The sequence below is a fragment of the Mytilus californianus genome, unplaced genomic scaffold (assembly GCF_021869535.1).
Source record: "Mytilus californianus isolate M0D057914Y unplaced genomic scaffold, xbMytCali1.0.p SCAF_4, whole genome shotgun sequence".
NCBI classification, from domain to species: Eukaryota; Metazoa; Mollusca; class Bivalvia; order Mytilida; family Mytilidae; genus Mytilus; species Mytilus californianus.
In genome coordinates, this window is record NW_026262690.1 from 101,295,304 (window position 1) to 101,322,295 (window position 26,992).

At 33.1% G+C, this 26,992-nt stretch overlaps 1 protein-coding gene and 1 long non-coding RNA gene across 2 annotated transcripts in view; one reads left to right on the forward strand and one right to left on the reverse strand.

Moving 5' to 3' along the window:
* LOC127699036 (uncharacterized) overlaps positions 1 to 26,415 on the reverse strand; it is a 316,114-nt gene extending 289,699 nt beyond the window's left edge. The window contains exon 1 of the long non-coding RNA XR_007981033.1: positions 26,320 to 26,415. This is a non-coding gene — a long non-coding RNA (uncharacterized LOC127699036). The remainder of the gene's footprint in view (positions 1 to 26,319) is intronic.
* Positions 1 to 26,992, forward strand: part of LOC127698929 (uncharacterized) — a 500,671-nt gene that overhangs the window by 112,602 nt on the left and 361,077 nt on the right. Inside the window, exons 3-4 of the mRNA XM_052202662.1 lie at positions 18,874 to 18,907; positions 24,536 to 24,574. Coding sequence (XP_052058622.1) covers positions 18,874 to 18,907; positions 24,536 to 24,574 — 73 coding nt within the window. The remainder of the gene's footprint in view (positions 1 to 18,873; positions 18,908 to 24,535; positions 24,575 to 26,992) is intronic.

Here is a 26,992-nt window from a genome sequence, read left to right on the forward strand (position 1 = left end):
TTAATTTCTTGAATCATTAATAAGGTTTAATAAGAGTTAATCCCGAATTCTCGAAAAATTAAATCATTCAAGGTATTTTAATCAGAGCCGGCAAAATAGCCACTGCTTTATCAAATCTTACCAAATCGATGAAAATATTTTCATTTTGTATTGATTCAATAATTGAGCTGATTTTTTTATATTTTGGTTTTTTATAAAATTCTTATTTTTACCATTTGTTACCCAGTGTAAGATGCAAGTAGCTTATATTTGAATTTTTTTTTCTCAGTTTTTACATATTTCACTTGTTCTTCCATCTGTTTTTTTTTTTACTCTACACGACTAAACCTGTCCACGAGGTAGGTAGAATTCGACTTTGGTCAAAAGGTTACATTGATGACGTTTTGGAGAAACTCTATCAGTTCGATTAAACTCTACTTACACGCGTAACCCGAGTTAATCAAATCGAAGTCGACCCATGGTAGTCAGTGAACCGAATATACGATAATGATTATGTATTAAAATGATGCTTATCAGGTAAAAACAATTGTACTGGTTATTTAAATATATGTATGTAAAACTATGGGAGTTTAAACTCATATTTGATTTTTCCCTGGTCAAGTGAAGCTGTTAAAAATACAGGGGTCCCTAAGTATGCGACCTGGGCTACTTGGGTATTTATATATCAGGAAATGTTTGAATAAAAATATTTGTTATCGTAGAAAAAAAATCAAAAAAATCATGTCCTAATTAGAAGTTACAGCAAAGGTCAAAAGCTAGAACATCAAATTAAACATTTAACTTGACCTGAATTTTAAGGTCTTTAAGCAAGGCCCATAAATCAAAAGACCCTATGTCACTACTTTATATGGTTAATGATATATTTTGTCGATATCTTATATGCTTTCTAAGGAGAAGCTACAATAAGCCAAAATTAAAAAAAAATTAGAACATGACCTTCTGACCTTGACCTCATTTTCTTTTGGTGGACCAAGGACCTTTAACAAAAGACCATAGTTCTCTGTCACTTATGGTTTACCAGTTACAAAAAGATATCACTTTAAGTTATATCAAATATATTAGGGGAAATAACTCTCATATGGAGTCTCCAGCTCGCTGCGGTCAAAATGTTTTTTTGACATCCTGAGGATGTAACGAGTAATTTGGCCAAATAATTTTGTCGGTTTATTTTAAAGTTGCGAAGGAGGAACAATCGCAAGGAAACAAGGTTTGGGGAGATAATTCTTACAAGGAAAAGTGTAAGGTTAAAGAGCGTCAGTTTCAAAAGCGTATAAACTGATTAGTATCATATACCAAATATATAAGCGACATCTTGCTAAAAAAATCTTCTCGAAAGAAATAAAAGTGGTTGACGAAAAAAAAAATCATTTGTTTTAAAACTAATTGTAAACGGTCTTTCCCTTTCGAAACATGATTGATAGATTAATGGATTGATAGGTGGGTAAGTTGGTTGGTTGGTTGATTGACCGATTAAACACATGGGACCGGGTCTCTAGAAATGAAGACCCTGCCACGTTGTTCCCTATTAAACACATGGGACCGAAACATGCATACATGGTTGATTGATTGATTGTTTGATTGATTAAAATGTTGCATGGCACTCTCTTTGCGAGTCATCAGATTTAATGTCCCCATGCATTCTGACCGAACGTGGCTACGTATTTATACATCTCGCATGCCGTGGATGCACTAATCATGAAAATAGTTCTTGCATCTTCCTTTTGAAAATTTTCTTTATTTTCCACGGAAACTCGGACTTCATGTTTTATTTATTTTGTCTTAATTGTGTTCATTTTTTGCAGTTTTGTATTGGAATCGGACCTAGATCTTTACTTTGTTTATTTCATGTGACGCTGTGACGTCACCAAGCAACACATAAAATTGTTGATAGTGTGTGATCTGGGATTTCGGGATAACTTTTTTTTCTGAAATACAGAAAGTTTGTTGAAAACATAAAAAGTTTGGCGTATCATTAATATTAATCAAGTGCCATGTAATTTCCGCTATGTGCATGAGACCGGATTCCTTGACAATTACAGTGTGCCAACACAAGCACTTGTTTCTGAAATTTCAATGAACATTACATTGATCAGCAAATCTGAGGACTTACCTTGTTTGTATTGGATACCTAAGCATCACAAAATTCCGTACAAACAACGGTACATTGCCGGCTCATCTGCATGTTCTACAAAGGAATTATCCAATAGATTGACAAAAAATATGTTTGCAGTGAAAGAGGGTCTTCAGAAATACTGTGAAACTGTTTACTCGCGTAGTGGTATTAACCATATGTGGATTCTAAAAAAACTCTAAAGAACTTCTGGATAATTTTAAATCTCGATCTTTCTCACAATTATATCATTTTTTTTTTAAATTTTCAACCCTGTATACCACCATTCCCCATGTGAAATTGAAAAAAGGTAGCATACGTTATAAATTTATTACTTTGGGATGCCATACGGCATATTTTGTTAAGAGTGAACAAAAAGGTAAAACATGCAACACAGGGGAACAAGTGATCAGTATGCTGGAGTTTCTTATTGACAACATATTTGTTGAATTTGGAGGTAGACTTTTTCAATAAATTGTCGGCATTCCTAATGGAACGAACTGTGCGCGTCTCCTTGCAGACCTGTTCTTATTTTCATACGAGTCGGAGTTCCTTCAGACACTTGTCAAAAACAAGAAGACCAAAGAAGCCAGATCGTTTAATTTCACATTCAGATATATTGATGATGTTCATTCCATTAACAATCCAAACTTTTCTGATTGGGTTCCATTAATATAACCTCCAGAACTAGAAATTAAAGAAACAACAGACACGGCTTCCTCCGCATCATTTTTAGACCTATACCTCGAATTTGACATAAGCGGTCATCAGAATCTTTGACAAACGAGACGATTTTAATTTTGAAATTATCAATTTCTCCCACCTTAGTAGCAATATACCAACTTCACCAACTCATTCGGTATTCAAGAGATTGCATCTGCTACTCAGACTTTATAAAACGTCACCAGTGTCTGAGCAGAAAGTTGATGAACCAGTCTGAGGGTTATGTCAAAGAACGTCTCGTCCTTTTTCTAAAAAAATTCATCGGAAGATACCAAGACCTTGTTGATAAATATTCCGTATCAAATTATCAAATACATGATGGTCTTGAAGTATAGATTCTAGGTACTGACGTTGTTTATCATCTTTATTACGTGTTTTAGTGTTCTTTTATTAGTCTTTGTAAATTATTAACCTTTACTGTTTAGTCCATTTTTTGGTAATATCCTTTTGGCGTGGCTCGGTACTTATACATCCCGCCATTGTGTTATTGTCCTATGGTAATTTTTTGTATTCTTGTCTTTCATTTTTGTTTATGTGCTTTGTCTATATGCCATTTTGTTTTTCTTTGTTGACATATTTCTTTGTTTTTATAGTGATTAAGATGATAACACAATGTTGACTGCTGTACCCCTGTTTTTGACATTTTTACCTATAAAGTCTGTTTGTTTTGTTCACACATTGTTGTCAATATAATGGAATTTTATACTACTGTCATACAAGTGAGAGGTTTAGCTAGCTAGAAAACCAGGTTTAATCCACCATTTTCTACATAAGGAAATGCCTGTAACAAGTGAAGAATATGACAGTTGTTTTCCATTCGTTTGATGTGGTTGAGCTTTTGATTTTGCCATTTGATAAGGGACTTTTCGTTTTGAATTTTCCTTGGAGTTCGATATTTTTGTTATTTTACTTTTTCTATCCATGGGAAGGTCGACTATCCATATGTAATAGAAGAAGGTGGCTAACGAATGTCACAACCGTCTCCACTTCGGACGCTTTTTGTTACCTTTAACTTAAGGCAAAAAATCACTACCTTATATGAATCGATTCATTGAATATTTTCCATTGGCACTAAACAAATTTTATATCCCCCTCCGTGTTCTTCTTCATGGTAATCGTACTATTATTCACTAAACCGTGGTGTAAACTTGAAAAGTTTTCTCGAGCAAAAAACACAACTTGTCACCTTGATTACGTGATAACTCTCATCCTACCGACAAACTACCAATATCAATGTCTTTATTCTCATAACCAGGGGCGGATTCAGGCGGGGCGTAAATTTGTAAAGCATGGGTTGTCCTCAGCTTAATAGAGAATATTTCGATAATTTTACCTCAAAAATTTGGCGAAAACTTAAGTTTGCGCCCCCTAACTTAAAATCCTGGATCCGCCCCTGATAACCATTGCAGATACATAGGTACAGATATGGCGTAAAATATGTACAAAGATATGCAGATATTTACAAACATTTATATATACTCAAAAAAATTTTAAATACAATACAGTGGTTTCAAAACAATATACCCTTTTTAAATAGGAAGACTCACGTGTTTGTTTACACACTTTATAAGCTTACATACTCTTTTTACTCTGACATTTTGTTTGACTGGCTCATCAGTTATTTAAATTTTAATATATATTACATGAGCCAAATAGTATTTATCCAGGTATAATTTCCTACTGTCGTACATAAAAACGGCCATTCTAGCAGATAATGAAATTCGTCTCCAATGTAACAAAGACTGCAAATGTGACATTTTCTATCATTATACCCCCGCAAACAAAGTTTAGGGGTATATAGGAATCCCCATGTCCGTCTGTCTGTCCGTCCGTCAGTCCGTCCGCCCCCGTCCGGTGCATATCTTTTGAACAGTAAAACTTAGGTTAACCAAACTAAGTATGCAGTTGCATGATTGGCTGGAGTGTGTCATAAACCAAAGTCATATCACTTTGACCTTGACTTTGGTCTTTAACCCCTTTGATAGTAAAACCGTGTCCGGGACATATCTTTTGAACTAACAAAACTTGGTATGCAGTTACATCATGGGCTGTGAGTGGGTCATATGCCAAAGTCAGGGCACTCTGACCTTGACTTTTGACCCTTATGATAGTAAAACATTGCCTGATTTGTGTCCTGCGCATAACCTTTGTACCAAAGAACTAAGGTACACCAAATTGTGTATGCTGATGCATCATGGGATAGGGTGTGTCATATATCAAAGTCCGGTCATTATGATCTCGAGTCTGACCTTTGACCCCTTTGATAGTAAAGCATTGTCTGATTTGTGATGGGTGCATAATGTATATACTGTAGCACTTAGATTGACAACACTTTGTATGCAGAAGCATCATACTGACCTTGACATTGACCTGTAATTTTTGAATTTACAGTATACAAACTTCAGACTTTCAATACAGTTCTTTCAGATTGACCTATCAGTAACCATGTGTCAATCTAACACAGAGGCAATGATTATATGAAATGAATGACTGAAAACCAGAAATCTCAATACTGAATTTCACAGCAACGACTCAAATGCATATACGGGGGTATTAGTTCCGCTATGCGGACATCTCTAGTTTCTATCAACATTATTCCACTCCCTAGTTCTATTGGAAGTTTACGGGATGTGGTTCTATACTTACAAATATAACACTTTCATTTAGATCCAAGATCTCAAAATGTTTTTCAAAATTGAATTCTAACTTTAAAATTCTGTAATTAACGGTTTTTTGAGACTCTTGTAATTGGGTATTTTTTTAATTGAATTTGAAATCGCAGCTTTAAGACACTTTTTAACCATATATTGTTAACAAAACTTGTATTCTAAATATTTGGTAAACCACACTCATCCAATATATTTTTAACCTTACTTACAAAAAATGTACATACATTATTAACTGTAAAGTGTTTTGATGTGCCTGTCCCAAGTCAGGAGCCTGTAATTTAGTGGTTGACATTTGTTGCCGTGTAACATATTTGTTTTTCGTTCATAATTATGTACACAATTAGGCCGTTAATTTTCCCGTTTGGATTGTTTTACATTTGTCATTTTGGGCCTTTTATAGCTGACTATGCGGTATGGGCGTTGCTCATTGTTGAAGGCCGTACGGTGACCTAAAGTTGTTAATTTCTGTGTCATTTGGTCTCTTGGAGAGTTGTCTCATTGGCAATCATACCACATCTTCTTTTTATATATAATAGTGTATATGCAAAAGATTTCAACACATTTAACATAGTTTTTATAGTCATTTCTGCTAGGTGCTGCTGTGCTATTTTAGGAGTTCCAGTTCTAGTCCTAAAAAATTCTGTAAAAAATTAAAACTAGTGCCATCTTTATTAAAATGTAAAATTGAAAGCATTCTGCCTCTAGTATCGCTTTAGTTTTCATAACGGTAGCTTTAAGCTTCCAAACATTACAGTATTCATTGAAAGAATTCAGCTGTTTCTGTAAATCCTCAGCACTTTCTGCCAATAGTGATGTGTCGTCTGCATAAAGGATAACAAACAGTTTAAGACAAATTTGAAGTTTGGAATCAATTTCTTCAGAAATACTCTTGAGCCCACGTATAGGTTTTTTTCTTGTTGTTGTTTAAGTACAAGGCAAAGAGTAATACGGGACAAATTTTCGCCTGGACGACACTTTTGTTACAAATTAAATAGTCTGAACATAAACTATAATTATACACAATATTTGATTTAATATTTTCATACAAATGGATAATTACATTATACATTTTCCCATTTATGTGTTGAGTAAGCAATGTAAACCAGAGCCCATCACGACAAATGCTATCAAAAGCTCTTTCAATATCTTTTAAGGCTGCAAACAGTTTTTTTTTTCAAAGTATCAAAAAAAAGCTGACAATGTAAATAAATTGTCTGTTGTACAGTATCCAGATCTAAAACCGCATTGACTTTCATTCAAAAGTTTAAACATCAAAATCTTCGACAAATGTCTTAATTCTTTCATTCATAAGAGCAGTGAATTAATTTTTGATACCGAATACGAATAAGAAGAATACGAATACTTTATTTCTCAAAAAAAGTTGGAGTAGACTGTTTTAAATGTAAAATCATTTTACAAATTTGTTAATGTACACGTTCAAGTATATGTATATTTTCAAATCCCCATATTTCTGATCAATATAAAAGTATTAGTAAAACCATTTTATCAAATAAATCAAGTTGGCATTCTATTGACAAATTGTTTTGTCTACATTTTGTTAATACACAATACATAGCTTTTGTGGCTTGTTCCTTTAGATATTTTTTATTTGATAAAAAGGATCTACTTCTGGAAAATAAAATACCTAAATATTTGTATTCTTTTACTGTGAACTTGAGATTTGATGGCATTCTGCTACTATAAAAGATCAAAACTTTTGTTTGTATTTATTTTCATTTTCCATTCTTCACAATATTCGTAAAAGGTATTTTACATGTATTGTAGATCAGTGCTATTTTCTTTTGTAAATAAATAATTAAATGCTATTTATCTTATTGTAGATGAGATATTTTTTTAATGTAGTTGCGGTATGTTTTTATTGTTACTATACGTTTCATGTTATATGAGGTAGCAGTCTTAGCCCACTGCTTACTGTCAAAATGAACCTTTGAGACATCTTTCGAACTCTTTTAATTGTTCTTCATACATATTTGTATAAGATAAAAGTTACATGGCAGCTGTTTTTCACTTGTTCCATAGATTGGTAGCGTTTGATTTTGTCAGTTTTTATGGACTTCCCCTTTTTTAATTTGCAGTTGAGTTCGGTAATTTTGTGAATTTACAAATTTGTAGCATCGACATAACATATATTAAATTTCTAAATGAATATGTCAGAAAAATTCATTTCCGATATCCTTACTACATGTTAACTATATAAACATTTCTAAATACATGTACATTGTTTGCACACTTTTGAATATGTTTAATTTCGTAACATGTTTAGATTGCAAAAAGTGTTTAGGATTGTGGTTAGGATCATGTTCAGCTTAGAAATTAGTGTTTAAGTCCTAAAAACTTTTAATTCTAAAACAAATTTAAAAGTGTGTATATTCAAGACATGTGTACATTAAATGTGTTTACTTAGAAATGTGTTTAGATAATATCATAATTCTAAACACGTGTTTTCAGGCATGTCTAATAGATGATCGCTGGAAAATAAAATTTACTTTAAGTAATGGAATAGAAAATTTAAGTAATGGAATAGAAAATTTAAGTAATGGAATAGAAAATTTAAGTAATGGAATAGAAAAACGATTCCTAGTTAACAACTACAAAATTATGTTCTCACTTTCCACATTTTGATATATCGAATACAGTTCTTGGCCTTCTTAATCTTCAAGCATAATTTGATAAAATTGCAATAACATTACATCAAATATAGATTTTCCAGATATAAGAGGGCGAAAAGTGTAGTTTTATATATTTTTTGTATCGCCTCTACGAGGTAATTAATGGAGGTGTGCTGTTTTCAGGTGGCGTCGGCGGCGTCAACATTTTTTTTTTAATTTGTGATCAGGTAAGAGGGGGGCCACGATAAGGCAATGGGTATTTGGCATGCGTTTGTATTAGCATTGGCATATTTTTATGGAGAAAATAAGGCCTCGCCCACAGAACGATGGAACATTAACTGCGAAAGTTCTGCATCTCTTAAAAAGTAGGGAATATGACAGTTGTTTTCCATTCGTTTGCTGTGTTTGACCTTTTTGTTTGATTTTTGACCAGGGGCTTTCCGTTTTGAATTTTTCTTGGAATGTCGGTATTTTTGTTATGTTGCTTTTTACTGTTAGAGTTTTTGATTAGGTCAGTTATGGAAAACCATTGACAATAGGTCAAAGATATCTGGTATGCAGTTGTAACAGCATTATCGTATCTTATTCATAGGGAGATTATTTGGCCCTGCAACTTCAGTCATGTTTCATTGACATTTTTTAAATGTTTTGCATAATAAATGCATGATAAAGTATTTTCATTTTAATTCCAACAACTGCAGTTAACTATTAAAATTACATATAGACATGGTAGATGATACATGTATCTGTGTCAACACTTTATTATTCTAGACTGAAACTAGCCAGATATTTTTTTAGCGTAAGTTGAAAGGTGGTAAAGACTGTGTAATATTGATTTGTAAACCCAAAACTGATCGACGCGCAGGGGATATTGAGCATCGCGTCTACTTCTTTATAAGCTTTAAATTGGTTTATTATATATGTACGAAAATAATTTATACGAAATTTCAGTGATATTTTGCCTTTACTATAGAACCTGTCATCAATAATTGTCGATGTTTCTACTTTGTTTTAATGTATTGTGCCATATTGTCGTATTTTTTTCATATGAAAAATATAGCATTTGAAAAGTTTTTCATAATAAAAGCATATCGCTGTTCTATTAGAAAAACATCGCATTCATATAAGAACAAATAGCATTATTATCCTATTACAAGTCATTACAGGGGCGTAGCAGCCGGTACGGCAGGTACGGCAGCTGCCGTACCAATAATTGTCTTTGGTACGGCATGCCGTACCTAAAATTTATATAAAAAATATAAAAAAAACAGGTTTTTGCACGGGAATAAGAAAGAAAACAAGGTTTTAATAGGAAATAACAAAGATAGAAAATCCCATTTATGAGTGATAAGCAATATACGGTATACATTCATTAATACCGGTTCAATAGAAATAAGAATTTAAGATGTGGTATGAGTGCCAATGAGACAACTCTCAGTCCAAGTCACAATGTGTAAAAAGTAAAAAAATATAGGTCAAAGTGCGGCCTTCAACACGGAGATTTGGCTAACACCAAACAGCAAGCTATAAAAGGCCCCAAAATGACTTGTGTAAAACAATCAAAACAGGAAAACCAACGCTCTAATCTATATAAAAAACGAGAAACGAGAAACACTTATGAACATCAACAAACGACAACCAATAAACAACAGGCTCCTGACTTAGGACAGGTACAAACGAGTTAACGAACATAACCTGGTATTAATCAAAGTACGGCATTGTTTTACTTATAGAATCTAAAGCTAATCTAACAGAAGATTTTGATAGATTATGGTCATGAACAGTCATAGCACAATCAATAGCATCATCTAGGGCCTTCTACAATTGTTCTGGCTTAAACATTTCAGAACAATTAAATGACTTTTTATGTATGAATATTATGACTCAGCTAGGGGCATGGAAGAACTAAAGTTAACAAATACTCAACTCCTCAACTCCACTGTTTAAAGCGTTTTCGCAAAGAAAGTTGCATTTTGAACAAAACACACGAAATACAGAATGCGAGTAAAATTTCTCTTGTAATTTAACACTCTTTTGATTGAAAATTTACGAATTTTTCGTCATCTAACAAAAAGTGTGAAACTTTAAGTAGATTTTTACACGTGTGTAAAGTAAATTAAATGAAAAAAAGACCAAATATGCAAAAGTTCCGTGAGGCACTTGGTTGTGTATTTTTGTCTGTAAAATCGGAGTTTCACCCTATACAAATTTACAATCTAGTGTGTGATATCGGAAAAAGGCTGAAAGTAAGCGTTCCGTGACGATAAAATCTGAAACCAAGCGTTACGAATATACGCCGTGGATATTAGTCCAGCAGTCACATAGTCGATAAATTGCTCCCTTTGCCTGATCATTAGAATGGTATATAATGATAGACCAGCCCTGGCCTCAGTGACTCATTTCTATTTTTGTTTTTGTTTTGTTTTTTTGTTTTTTTGTTGTCACTGACAGCAAAACAATAAACAAAAATCAAAAAATGAGTCGCTGAAGCAAATGCTGATCTTATACGAGTTACACACCCGTTTAACGCTATAGGAAAATGCTATTCCATTAAAGTCTCTAAACGCATCCTTCTCTTTGCATTTCTTTCCCAAAACCAACTTTTTTTCCTGAAATCTGTTTTTCTATTTGATAAAAAATTACCTTTATCTACATTGTAATTGTTTATTTTTATTTTATTATTTTTTATGTAGATAATGAAACATTAGCTTACGATTTACGATATCTTTGTGCAGCTGAAATTTATGTGAATGCATTTTTATACACTAATCACGATGCCTTTAGAAATGATGGTGAATTTGGGATGTCCCTCTCTGGATCAGCTGAAAATATTCTAACTTCGTTTGTTCTAAGTTGTTTGAACATTCATATGTTGCTGTATTTCAATTGATATTTTAATTTATAGAGTGTCTTTCTATGTTGTGATGTTTCGCTATTATTTCATGTTAGAGTGAAGGTTGGCGCCTGTTAAAACGTTTAAACCCGCTGCATTTGTTTGCACCTGTCCTAAGTCAGGAACCTGATGTTCAGTGGTTGTCGTTTGTTGATGCGGTACATAAGTGTCATTTTTGGGGCCCTTTATAGCTTGCTGTTCGGTGTGAGCCAAGGCTCCGCGTTAAAGGCCGTACTTTGACCTATAATGGTTTACTTTTACAAATTGTGACTTGGATGGATAGTTGTATCATTGGCACTTATACCACATCGTTTTATATCTATCGCTTTAAAAGTTCTAGCGTTGTCATCATGAATTCATTGATCGTTATGACAGTGTGACCATATTCACAAGCAATGAAAATAGATTTGTAAGCAGTGTCATAGTTTTCCTCATTTGTCTTACCAAGACTTGACAATATTTGAGAAATTCCGCAGGTCATTTATTTCTCGGTCTTTAAATTGTACAAGGAATTTTGATAATCTGTTCATCGTTCTGACCATAGTTCCTTTTACCCTGACTACATTTAGCGAAAATTTGATAGTCTAAAATTAGTTTCTTAATTTCCCGCAACTGCTATACAGAATTGCACGCATTTATCTTTTTTCTTTCTAATAATATCTAAACAGGAGCATACCAAGACGCCTAGCAAAGTGTCCGACACATATTGAAGGTATTAATTTTAGCTAGAATTTTTCACTTTTTCTATCTAGTTGGATTGTTGTCTTTTTTGACACATTTCATGTTTCAAATTCTTTTTTCTATATTTTGAATAAAATTGAGAATGGAAATGGGGAATATGTCAAAGAGACAACAACCCGGCCAAAGAACAGATAACAGCCGAAGGCCACCAATGGGTCTTCAACGCAGCGAGAAAATCCCGCACCCGGAGGTGGTCCTCAGCTGGCCCCTAAATAAAAATGTGTACTAGTTCAGTGAAAATGGACGTCATACTCAACTCCAAAATATATAAATGAACTAAAAGTAAAAAAGATGCAAGACTAACAGAGGCCCGAGGCTCCTGACTTGGACAGGCGCAAAAATGCGGCGGGGTTAAACATGTTTTGTGAGATCTCAACCCTCCCCTATACATCAAGCCAATGTAGAAAAAAGAAACACACAGCGATACGCACAGTAAAACTCAGTTTAAAAGAAGTCCGAGTCCGATGTCAGAATAGGTAAAAAAAGAAACTAAGCAAAATGACAATGATACATAAATTAACAAAGGACTACTAGCAGTTACTGACATAACAGCTCCAGACCTCAATTAAACTGATTGAAAGATTATGTCTTCATCATATGAAAATCAAGTACAATCCCTCCCGTTAGGGGTTTAGTATCATACCATCATAAAATATATGAGAAGAACATAACCCGTATCATGCCAACAACTGGTTTTAGAATAAATGTGTTTATTTCCGATGCAAAGACCCTATGAGTGAATCAATATTAATACCAAAATATGCAATCCTTAATGACGTGACAACAGTATCGTAACTATATCCCTTCCAAATAAGTCTGTTTAAAGGTTTGGTTATCTTTTGAGGTGAATGCGGACATTTTTGTGCTTTGTAAAGAATATTACCATAAAAGATTGGATGTGAAATACCTGAACGTATAAGATGTCTGCATGTTAATTTATATTTACGAATGATGTCCTTATACCGATGATAAAATTTAGTAAATGTTTGGACTAGTTTGTGATATCGAAAACCTGGTGTAATAATTTTTCAGTAATACAGATATTTCTTTCGTTAAGATCAAATACGTTGTTACATACACGAGCGAATCGAACAAGTTGAGTTATATAAACACCATAAGATGGTGACAAGGGAACGTCACCATCTAAAAATGGATAATTAACAATAGGAAATGAAAAATCATCTCTTTTGTCATAAATTTTGAAGTTGACTTTTAAAAAAAAAGTGTCATATGTCAAATCGTTGCTAATGAAAATGGGGTTTTCAGGAGTGAAATTTAAATGTCAGAGGAGGGTCAGAATGCAGGATTTTGCACCATTTATTCCAAAATTTCTCGGGACCTTGAGCGGCACCGTTCCCCTGCCGAATAACCGCCTCTGCAATGCGGGATTGGTCGCTTCGCCACCCATTAGATTTCCTGCCGTACCGATAAAAATGTGAACGCTACGCCTCTGCATTATGGCGTAGAATGCGATCGAGTTAGTTCATTCCACTGTCTTTGGTGCGTCTTTGTCAAAGTATTTGGTCACCTCAAAGTTATAGATCGTGCAAAAAGGTTTTATTTTTAAAATGCAAATGCATAATTACTCGTATAAATACAACATACTTGAGATAAAATATTCAAAATACATAGCAAGTTGTATATACGTTTGTCTTGTTAAATACGTCTTTGTTTTGAAAAGATTAAACAAGTACTTTCCGATGAATTTTCTTTTATTCCTACAAATGTCAACATTCGTCTGAAAATTCCCCACAAATAGCGCTACTCCACATAAGAAACGGATTTCTCGATTCGCACTTTCCATAGACTGAATAGTCGGTCTAACATTTTTGGGATTATATGTATCTTGCTTGTTTTTATACGACCGCAAAAAATTTTTGCGGTCGTATATTGGTATGACGTTGGCGTCGTCGTCGTCGTCGTCGTCGTCGTCGTCGTCGTCGTCGTCCGAAGACACATTGCTTTTCGCACTCTAACTTTAGTTTAAGTGAATGGATCTCTATGAAATTTTACCATAAGGTTCAATGCCACAAAAGGAAGGTTGGGTATGATTTTTGGGGTTATGGTACCAACAGTTAAGGAATAAAGGCAAAAAAGGGGCCAAAAATAAGCATTTTTGTAACTTCCAGACATAACTTGTGTGTTAGTGTATGGATCTCTCTGACATTGTACAACAAGGTTCCATATCACACAGGGAATGCTGGGATTGATTTTGGGGGTAATTGCCTCAAAATATTAGGAATTAGGGGCCAAAAAAGGGGCAGAAAACAAGCATTTTTCTAGTTTCATGACAATAACTTGTGTGTAAGTGTATGGATCTTTCTGAAATTGTACTACAAGGTTCCATATCATAAAGGGAAAGCTGGAATTGAGTTTGGGGGTAATTGCCTAAAACGTTTAGGAATAAAGGGCCAAAAAGGGGCCAAAAATAAGCATTTTTCTAGTTTCCAGACAATAACTTGTGTTCAAGTGTATGGATCTCAGTCTCTGAAATTGTACTGCAAGGTACCATACCACAAAGGGAAGGCTGGGATTGATTTTGGGGGTAATTGCTTCAAAATTTTAGGAATTAGGGGCCAGAAAAGGGGCAAAAACAAGCATTTTTCTAGTTTCAGGACAATAACTTGTGTGTAAGTGTATGGATCTTTATGAAATTGTACTACAAGGTTCCATATCACAAAGGGAAAGCTGGGTTTGCGTTTGGGGGTTATTGCCCTAAACGTTTAGGAATTTGGGGCCAAAAGGGGCCAAAAAACAAGCATTTTTCTAGTTTCCAGACAATAACTTGTGTTCAAGTGTATGGATCTCTCTGAAATTGTACTGCAGGTACCATACCACAAAGGGAAGGCTGGGATTGAGTTTGGGGGTGATGAATCATAAGGGGGTTCAAAAAATTGGGGGGGGGGGGGATTTTTTTTCTTTCTTTAAAATTTTCCATTTTAAATTGGTTATTTCTGATTTATATATAAAAGCAAATAATAATGATATGGTTTGAATAGGTAAATTAAAAAAATTTAAGTTCTTAGACCACATTCATTCTGTGTCAGAAACCTGTGCTGTGTCAAATATTTAATCACAATCCAAATTCAGTGCTGTATCAAGCTTGAATGTTGTGTCCATACTTGCCCCAACTGTTCAGGGTTCGACCTCTGTGGTCGTATCAAGCTGCGCCCAGCGGAGCATTTTATTGTATATTGGTTTCGTATTACCAATTAACCATTTTATATATATTATACCCGTGTCAAATAACATTTTATTAAACACTTTTTCATTAAACGGTAAAAATACATCAACAGTAGATTTTATATACTCATTTATAACTCTATCTTCGCTTCAAGCTTTATGATTTTTCATTTTATTTAAATTCGTAATATACAGTAGTTCCATTCCTTGTAAACTACATGTAATAGGGAGATTTATATCATTATTATCCCCATGTTGTTCTGAGTTAATACCTGGCAAATCTGGGGCAGCCGTCTTAACATTAGCAATGTTTAGTCAATTTTTTAAAAAAAGACTCTATAGGTATATCGGGTTGTTGTCTTCTTTTTCCTTGATTTATAAGTTTTCGGAATTCTTCTGGATTTTTCAAGTTTAAATTTTTCAGTTCTTTCATAATTTTTAACTATAGAATTTGATTTTTTATCTAAGATTTTTATGTATATTTTTTTCAGCAAGTCGCTAGTTCGGCTTTTGTTGAACAGAAGATTTTTTGGTAATATTTCTCTTTATCTTCTTAAAACTTTGCCTTGCAAATCTTCACTCATCATCAAACCAAGTTTTTCGCCTGGTTTTACTTTCTTAAATTTCAGTAAATGACCTGCTCTTGTTGTCCCTATGTTTTTTTTATAATACTTATCATAGAACTCATTAATTTTTGTATTTGAAATGGATTTATCAATCTTAGTTTTTCGTTTCTATTAGACACTACTTGTACATACTCTTTATGTTGATTTTGACTATTAAAAGGGACATTATCTACGAGATATATATAAAAAAAAAAAATTTTTTTGTTCAATCAATAATGAAAGTGAAATAGCGAAATAATCATTCGGGTTAAGCAACCAGTTTTGTCAAATTTAGCTACGAAACATTGCTGATGAATTATTCATTTGCAAGTGAATAATTAGACCTCATTGAATCCGTATTCATTTGACCTTCAATTCAACCCCTTAGCTGAAGATGGATTACGCATGTATTCAGCTATTAAAAGGAAAAGAATGCATTTGGTTGACTGATTCGATCCACAAAAAAATCATTCTTATACAGGTAAAAACGGTGATAAACATACTTTTAAACCTACAATTTGAAACTAAACAGACCTAGAAAATCCAATTGCACGTGGTCGCTATCTATTTATATTTATATTTATGTTTATATCGGGTTATAGACCGTCGGCAGTCTTCGGAGGTCATCTCGGTGGTTAATTAGATGACGTGACGTCTAGACAAAAATACACACGAAATGCTGATACATATTATCGAGTTCATGCATTGTTAATTGTTTATTTTAGACTTTTTGTAATTTGGATATACGTTTTAGTATGTTATAAATCAAATATGAGAATTTGAGTCAAATCGTTGAACATGAAGTTGACAGCTAATGCCCCTTTAATAGTCTTCTTAATGGGTCTTTTTTAACACTATCCTGTACACTACTATCAGAGTTGACTATGCAGTTTTCTTTTACGTTTTTGGTATTGCCATGGTTCATGGCCAATATCCGGCTCACTTTCTAATAGATATAGAACCACTAATTCGAGCCCGATCAGAAAGAACATATAAGTAAGTACATGTAGTACATATTTTATACAAAATGGTTCCTAGTCATAGCTGTAGCTTTGTCAATAAGTAACATATTTTGGTTATTTTTTATATCAAGCGAAAGCTTGACGACTTGGGATCACTGTAGATCCCTTTTTGAAATTTTTTCTTATGAATAATACAAACAAAATATGAAACTAAAATAGGAGTGCATTTTTCCACAGTTGCTCAGATTAGAAGTACCTGTTTTTGTACTACTGGAACCAGTGCGCTCTAATATGCAAAATTGTAAATGTAAAAACTATGTTGAATTTTCAGCACAAGTCAGGCTAAGTATAAAAATAAGAAGGTGTGGTATGATTGCCAATGAGACAACTCTCCACAAGAGGCCAAATGACACGAAAAGTAACAACTATAGGTCACCGTACGGCCTTCAACAATGAGCAAAGCCCATACCGCATAGTCAGCTATAAATGGCCCCGAAATGACAAATGTAAAACAATTCAAACGAGAAAACTAACGGCCTAATTTATGTACAAAATAATGAACGAAAAAAAAATATCTTACACAACAACAAACAACAACCACTGAATTACAGGCTCCTGACTTGGGACAAGCACATACCGAATGTGACGGGTTTGAACTAGTTTGAAGGTGCAAACCCTCCCCCTAACCTGGAACAGTGGTGTAACAGTACAACATAAGAACAAGGTATAGTTTTGACATGAAATAATTTCACTTTATTTGAAATTAAATCAAAATAGATTAGATTACTTTCAATTGCAGAATTTAGCATAGAAAGCGATGGGGCTACACAATATTTGTTTTATTCCATAAACGTGCTTTTTTTGTTCGAATAAAATGACAGCACTTAGTCTACCTTAACTTGCATTGTGTTGAAAAAAATAGCACACCTTTAGTTATGTACAATTTCTAGGAACTTAGGAAGTACCAAAATCTGAGATACCGGCAAAATGAACTCTCCTTTTTAAATGTCAAGCAATTTTTGTTATCATTCATTATTATTAGTCAAAAAATGTTTTACTATAATGACCAGTCATTCAGCTTTCATTTGATACCAACGTTTTTAAATATTCTTCATATTTTGCGTAGGAACTATGTTTTAAACATGTACTACTTTCTGTTATGTTGTTACACCAATACCTAGCCTCGTCAAGAGTCATCCCACCAAAAGGAAAATAAAAGTACAAAGACAAAGAAAGGGAAAACTGTATTTAGTAAATAACCTAGAATCTATAACTCATAGACACTGAATAAGTATCTATTATGTCTTGGTACTTTCCGATGAACTTGCTAAGGTGAGGAAAATTTAAAATTTAAAAATCGTCTCGTTTGCCATAGATCCTATATTGAGGTATTGTTATTGCATTAATATTTCTCAATGTCAGTGAAATAACCCTTTTATGATATATTACCTAGTATTTCAGCACTATTGAAGATACTTCGTCCAATTCCTGCACCTCTAATGCTTACAGTAAGGATGCAATGTCCATTCCTTCATCTTGTTTATCTCTTGTTTACTTTTGTGCAAATATCGATTTTCTAGGAACCTCTCCAATACGTACGAAACTTTAAGGATATGAACCAGACTTTAAGGAGAAAGTATAGAATGCAATATCAAGTCCGATGCAATATTTTAACTCATCATTATGCGTGAACTTTGAAATTTAAGAATTATAAAGAGTGGTTCGGTTTTTAATTTGTATTACGTTCTAGATTGTTTTAGTAAAATCAGAATAGATGATATTGATTTTACATCGTACGGATGAATGATATCTGTTATCCAAAATATAATTGGTACTTGTATTTACGTTTTCCTTTTTATATAATTATTATATAATTTATTTATTGTGTACATTATCGTTTTTCATAACGATCCAACGCCCTCGTAAGAAAGATCGTTGACTTATATCTAGACAATTTATATATATAAATATAATTTTTGCACCTTTTGTTTGCGGTATACCATCTTTTACGCAAGTTTATTGTTTTCTGTTTGGTATTAAATTAATAGTTAAGATCCATTTTGTTACATCTGGTGATCCGTTTATTTGGCAATCGCCAATGGCAGTCAGCAGGGTTTAAGAACATCCGTTGTTCGACCTGCTAGTCAAATGCGTTTTGTTAAAATATACTTTTTTCCTTTTTTGGTCTTTTGGAAAATGTTGTTTGTGCTGTATTTAGACCCCTCTACCAAGAAATTTGTTTTGCATGCACACGTATAAAAATTGCGGTTTTTATCCAACGCAATCATAGGTTTGAACGTTGTTTTCAATTTAGAATTGTTTGCAAATATATATTAATATATTCTTGTTAATTGCAGTTTGTGAATTGTATTGGAACTTGTCAAATACTAGGTATGTATAAATAAGTTAAAGGGGGAGTTGATACAGTTTCATTCGAGATAACCGTTAATGGTCAAGGACGCTAAATTTCCCGTTGTTACTAGTTTTTTTTTATATAAAAGTTTTATAGTTTTCAAATGAAACAGTTAACAAATAGTTGTTTTTTTTTGTCAGAATTGCCGCCTAGTGTACACAGTACATTTCATGTTGAAATGGGCGGGAGACGTCGTCATATTTTTTCGCAGTTTCAAGTGATTTTCCAAAAAAAAAATTAGGCGACAATTAGTTAAAAAAATATTTCAGGAACAACTTTCGTGCGGTAAAACATACTTTTTTACAAAAATTCATAAAAGTATTTGACAATTAAACAGAATAAACCAACAACAAACAACCCGACTCCTCGAAGAAAACTATCCAACAAAGAAAACCAAGAACAACACATAATAAAGATAACCTTACGGGATACAGATACATGTATGATAGGGGTAAAATCAGTTTTACGTGGGCGCCACTCCCCCCAATGCCCTCTGCCTATCTAGGCCGCCATATAAAAACACACAGTAAGAAATATGCGCAGTTTAGCTACCGACAGGATGACCACACTAACTTGAACAAGGAAAAACAAGATGGAACATAATTTGGAAAGCAGGGTCAAAATGCAGCTTGCTAAGGTACCACAGTTGTTGGTGAAATACTGTCGGATAAAATTTCTCTTAGATGTTGCACTTCTGTAAATATAGACAATACAAAATTCCCATAGTCTCCTTTTACGGCTAAACTTCTGCCACTTTCACCATGAAGTTTCGTACAAAATCATATCCTGGAATGGAAATTTCATATGCACTTATTGATTCTTACATTGGTACCAGTGGATTATTGGATTTATCTCGGCGAGGACTTTAAAATAGATAATTTAACTATCGAGATTGGATAAATCCGATGATCCACGAGTAACTATGTAAGAATATGTTTCTCTAATGATTATCAAATACATTTTCATTTTTATAAAGTTAACGAAAATCCCCTTCGAGTGCCTCTCACATTCCACAAAGTTGTCAATTTCTCTAACACCTATATAACCAGAATAATTCAGTCCCTCCCCGTAATCGATCTCTCCTACTTGCGAGGGAGTAATGATAGATCAGCGGAATATAACGACCGAATTATTCGGGTTAACATCTATAGCACATTTCGATTCAGTGAGCTGATAAAGGTAATGACCCTGAAACTCAGCCAATCATCTTCTGAGATCATCGTCAACCACACGTTGATTAAATTTTTTTATACAATAGGTGCAGAAAGGGTTAAATTGCCAAAGAATTAGAGAATTGTATATATATATATATATATATATATATATAAACAAGTCTAAATTGAAAACGACGTTCAAACCTATGATTGCGTTGGATAAAAACCGCAATTTTTATACGTGAGCATGCAAAAAAAATTTCTTGGTAGAGGGGTCTTAAATACAGCACAAACAACATTTCCCAAAGGACCCAAAAAGTGAAAAAGTATATTTTAACAAAAAACGCATTTGACTAACAGGTCGAACAACTGATGTTCTTAAACCCTGCTGACTGCCATTGGCGATTGCCAAATAAACGGATCACAAGATGTAACAAAATGGATCTTTAAAAATTAATAATCTAATACCAAACAGAAAACAATAAACTTGCGGAAAAGATGGTATACCGCAAACAAAAGGTGCAAAAATTAGTACACCATATCCGGATTTCGACAATTAATGTCTCTTCAGTGATGTTAGGGATCAAAACAGTATTTGGAAGGCCATAAAATTTACCTCAATTTAGGATAGACTCTTGAATTTTAAAGAGTCGAAATAGGATGAACGGATCATATAAACCCGAAGATAAATATAATACAAGCCCAAACGAAAAAATAAAAACAAGTCTAAATTGAAAACGACGTTCAAACCTATGATTGCGTTGGATAAAAACCACAATTTTTATACGTGAGCATGCAAAACAAATTTCTTGGTAGAGGGGTCTTAAATACAGCACAAACAACATTTCCCAAAGGACCCAAAAAGTGAAAAAGTATATTTTAACAAAAAACGCATTTGACTAACAGGTCGAACAACTGATGTTCTTAAACCCTGCTGACTGCCATTGGCGATTGCCAAATAAACGGATCACAAGATGTAACAAAATGGATCTTTAAAAATTAATAATCTAATACCAAACAGAAAACAATAAACTTGCAGAAAAGATGGTATACCGCAAACAAAAGGTGCAAAAATTAGTACACCATATCCGGATTTCGACAATTAATGTCTCTTCAGTGATGTTAGGGATCGAAACAGTATTTGGAAGGCCATAAAATTTACCACAATTTAGGATAGACTCTTGAATTTTAAAGAGTCGAAATAGGATGAACGGATCATATAAACCCGAAGGAAAATATAATACAAGCCCAAACGAAAAAATATAAACAAGTCTAAATTGAAAACGACGTTCAAACCTATGATTGCGTTGGATAAAAACCGCAATTTTTATACGTGTGCATGTAAAACAAATTTCTTGGTAGAGGGGTCTAAATACAGCACAAACAACATTTTCCAAAAGACCAAAATAGTGAAAAAGTATATTTTAACAAAACGCATTTGACTAACAGGTCGAACAACGGATGTTCTTAAACCCTGCTGACTGCCATTGGCGATTGCCAAATAAATTGATCACCAGTACAAAATGGATCTTAATATATATATATTTTGTATGAATATCCAGAAAGTCGACCGTGAAGGAATTATTAACGGTGGTCAATTATAATTGCTATCTGGTCGCGATTTCAAGATCTTGTATTGTACCGTGAATTAAATTTGATCGAGAAGACACATGCAGGGTCAGTATTCAATCCAATTTAATGGATTATAAGAACAAATATTGGAAATAATAAAATTGTTTAATCATTCACTATTTTAAAATAAAACTAGCGATAAGGCAGATAACGTTTCAACATTTCAATGGCAGATCAAGTGTAAGAAACATAGATTTTTTTGTGATAACATATATACCAGAATTTCTTTTCTCTTAGCAGTTACGTTCTAAAATACTTTTGCATAGACTCTTACAATCGTTTTGCAGTTGCTTATTCTCAATATTTGTAAAAAGTTGAAAATTTATATAAATTTTATATTCTATCGTGAAATATTAAGTACCGCTTTTTGATGATATTTCAAAATGATCGTGAAAGATTAGGAACCACTTATTTTGTTTTTTTAAACCTTCTTCAAAGTTTTCCAATCTTTTGTAATTATATGGTAATTTTCATTATAAAATTGATGTCATTGAAGACTTGACATGATCTATTCCTCTTTACTTTTGTTAGGGAATAGGGCTACGATAGCTCAATGTCATTAGATTAGGTTCTTTATTTCATTCTTGAAGTTTTTACTACATTCAACTTCATATAACAACAAATAAAATTGGCAAACTATGTCACTCGCGAACGAATTTTGTATACTTATTCCAATGGCGAGTTACTTTGATAGGAACTTCTTATGATAGACAATGATACCGTAATCTAAAGGTGGCACGGTAGTTTTTGCATTCCGGAATTTAGGTTGCTCTTCTGTGTACCCTACTTAAGTCAATGTATCTGAATAGTGTTATTGGACAAAAAATACAGTATCAACTGAACATACTTTCCCAAACTGAGGGATGAATCAGATGTAGAAAAATATAAAATAATTTTACATACAGGAGAAAAAATTTTGAGAATTTTTTTTAATTTTGTATTCACTGCATGATAAAAGACATAAAAGCACTAGTGGCCTTAGGTTTTTAAAGATAGCAAAAAAAGTAAACGGTCATGATACATATTCAAATTCATTTCTGAATATCATAAGGAAAGTACTTCAGTTAACTGTGTATGTAGAATTTTGGGCAGTGTTAGAAAGTGGTGAAAATTCTAAAAAGGCTATCATTATCCCTATGGGCCAGGAAATACTACCGTGCCACCTAAAACGCCCTGGTATGACAAACTGAATCAATTCAAAAGTCAAAACCAACGGCCGGATTTATACTATAAAAACGACAACCAATTGGTTACGGGTTTTCATATTTGTAAATAGCTATATAACCTATGTCATGTTTAAAACTTTTAGAATTGTACAAGCGTCTAAACTATGATGTTCGGTTTAACTGTTTTATTGTATAAATTTCAAGATTGTTATAGTTTAATCAAAGTAGATTGATATGATTCATTTGACATCCATGATCATAATCATACTGATGAAGGATATCTGTTATCCGAAATATTTATAAATAATTACATTTATAGTTTTCTTTTTTTGTTATTGGTGCTGTTTTGTACACTTTTCAGGCGTTGATATAATTTATTTATTGTGTACATGTATCGTTACTCGTAACGATCCAGCGCCGTCGTGGGAAAGATCGTTGACTAATTTATTCAGACGTTTTATATATATAACGTGTTTTTTTCTTTGTTAATTGTCATATGGTTATGTGTCGCGTTTTATGTTTTCTTTATAAGTACTACTGCATTTTTACGTTGCCTTTGTGCTCAGCTATATTTAAGAATGATAAGCATTTCAACAGACGTTTCAGTTATTTCTGATTTGTTCCACCTTTTGATAATTACAACCGATGTTTCCGCAGATTTGAAGTTGCATTGTATTTAACAACATTCCAGATGAATTCAAGATCAGATTGCAATACTTGACCACCGTTACTTTTCTCGATATACCGAACGACAGCCGTGAAATATAACATATTTCGGTAACTATGTAATACGAAATTCAATAAAGTTTGAAATCATAGCTGCTTGCATGTTATTCTTTTTTCCCTATTGTATATTTATCAGAGCTTTTAAATTTTTTATGATTTCAAATATCTCATTATGATCTTTGTAATATCTCATACTAACAAAAAATGACAATAAAAAGTGACACTACATCGATTCTCCTTTATTAATTACACCTATGCTACCTTATAATTTATATTATCTTACCTCCTATACATTTCTAGGAATATGATTGGTTAAAAGCGTCCGCGTGGAGACCGTGTATATTCCATATTAGGTTAGTAGGGAGGCGGGGCTTATTTCAATACACGGTTAGTAATGGAGTTGCGATTTTGGGACTATTTGATTATCTAAATGTATTGAAAGTTCTGTTTGATATTGTTATATCAAGGTTGTTGATATTAAATTGTTATTGTTGACATTAGTTTTTTTTGTGCAGACCAATGGAAGTAGGTTCTTAAAATTGAACACTTGAACACTTTTATATAAAATTAAGAAGATGTGGTATGATTGCAAATGAGACAACTCTAGTCTAAATTCAACAAAGAAAGATAGTCGGTAAGATAAATTCGTTACATAGTGTGCTAGTGACCTAATATAATATAAACGGGGTTAGTAAATTCCATATGGGGTTCGAGCTTCGCTCTCACCCCATATGGAATTTACTGACCCCGTATATATCATATTAGGTCACTAACACACTATGTAACTAATAAACCACTTCGGATATTTATTTGCATTATACTCTGATAATTCCACTACCATTTTGGTATTAGGGTTTTAAAAATAGTTGTATAACAGTGCCATATTATATTTTGCTGTATTATAAAGCATTAAATATTGTTTCTACAGCACCAAGAAACAGAATTGTTAACATATATAGCTCAAAAAGTAAGTATACTTAGAAATAAGATGAAATTCATACCGGCTTGGATAAGCGTACCCCGTATTGAGCGAAATGGCAGGACATTTGAGCGCCAAAATTTTGGGAAATTTTTAGCGAAAAAAAAATAAGCATAGGACATTTGAGCGAAAAAAGATTAAGAATGATGAAGGCCGACTACCTCTTCCGTTCGCCAGATATAATCTGTTACCCCTGCTCACCACGGGGAAGTAACTAGGATTTCGAGCAGGATATAGATAATAAAATGCGTAGTTTATAACACACTAAGTTTAAAACGTTTTTTAATTGTGAAAAAACAAAACACTGTCATAAAGTATAAAATTGGTAATGGCTTTATAATATCTCATACTAACAATTCCTCGGAGTTCAGTATTTTTGTGATTTTACTTTTTATTTACAAGTCAGTTCTTGCTTAAAATTTATATCCTAGGCTTCTGACATAAAAATCGCTCGTTGTTTCCTGCTGGCAGTACTGTGGAAGCAAGTCCAGGAGATTCTGTTCCTTCTCCTTGTCTGTTCGGCTCTGATGTGCATCAATATTAAGAACAAAGAAGATTTGCATAGCCAATGAATTATAGTAGAATTGATTGTTAAGTAGAGATCAAATCAGGACTACACTACCATTAACTAGCCAGAACCGGTCGAATTACTCGGGTGTAAAATAAAATAAATATATTCATTTTAAAAACTTACTCTTTTTTCTTACTTTTTAAAAATATTTTCTTAATTCATATTAAAGTATCACTGAAAAATTCGCTCAAACGTCCTATTTGAAAATCCAGACAAGGTTAATATTCCGGCGCTAAAATGGTCTATAATGTTGGCGCTCAAATGACCCAATGTGCATTTTTATACGCCCGTTTACGGGACGTATTATGGTATACCGTTGTCCGTCTGTCCGTCTGTCCGTCCGTCCGTCTGTCCGTCCGTCGTCAACATGTCGGACATTAACTCAAAAAAGCTTTAACCAATTTGCATAAAACTTTGGTGAATTGTTTATATATATTGACATGAGCTCCCTTTCGTTTTTTATAAATTTTAGATTTTACATTTCCGAGTTATGGGGTTTTATTCATTAAAAAAAGGGGGATTTTCCAGTTTTTGGACAATAACTCAAGAATGCTTTCACCAACTTGCAAGAAATTGTGGTGAATTGTTTATATCTATTGACATGAGCTCCCTTTCGAATTTTATATATTTTAGATTTTATGTTTCCGAGTTACAGGGTTTTATTCATAAAAAAAGGGGGATTTTCCAGTTTTCGGACAAAAAATCAAAAATGCTTTCAGCAGTTCTTATGAAACTTTGGTGAATTGTTAACATCTATTGATGTAAGCTCCGTTTAGAATTTTATAAATTTTACATTTTACATTTCTAAGTTATGGGGTTTTAGTCATTAAAAAGGGGGGATTTTCCAGTTTTCGGACAATAACTCAAAGTGCTGTCAGCAATTCTCATGAAACTTTGGTGAATTGTTTATATCTATTGATGTAAGCTCCCTTTACATTTTCATAAATTTCTAATATGACATTGAGAATTAATTGAACTTTAATTGTTTATAGTCTGACAACAGATTTACTAAGTATTGCGCAACAGCACAGTGTATTGCACAACAGCAAGAAATCTTTAATTGAATATAAATTCAATTCATATAACCAATTTAAAATTCTTTGACTACATTTATTCAGAAACCTATAATATGTCAAATATTTAATACAATCCAAATTCAGACCTGTATCAAGCTTGAATATTGTGTCCATTTTTGCCCCAACTGTTCAGGGTTGGACCTTTGCGGGCGTATCCAGCTGCGCTCAGCGAAGCAGTTTTTTATTTTCGCTCAAATGTCATATGCCCCGTATGCTATACCATTTACATCTATCGTGTTTCTCAATCTGTTAGGGGCCTTTCAGTTGGGATGTACATGATCACTTAGTCTATATCCACATTTCCATTCATTAAATACAGTTTTTTGTATAAAATTTTATAGGAATTTGTTTTAAATATATCTAGAATATAATCAAATAGTCAATAAAAATTACACTTAAATATTCGATTTGTTTTAGCATAAAGCTAAGTCTGTGTCTGATTAAAAAAACCTCAAACATTTTTTTTCCGAAAAGTTTCCCAGGACCTCGATAAAATCATTTTGAATTACTTTTGAATTTTCAAGTATTTTGGCAATGAGCATCACTGAAATACATGAAATTTTCGAAATTCGCATCTGGTACAGTAAAATTGGTACGGTTAATATTATTAGCCCTCAGCACTAGATCATTTTTCGCATGGAACTTTGAAGACACATAGAAGACTCTAACGTTAAGATTTTCTTAAATATTCTAGAATCATATTACTAAGTAAACTAAGTCGGAAATATAATTCGTGTGTATGGTTTTTACGTCAAAAAT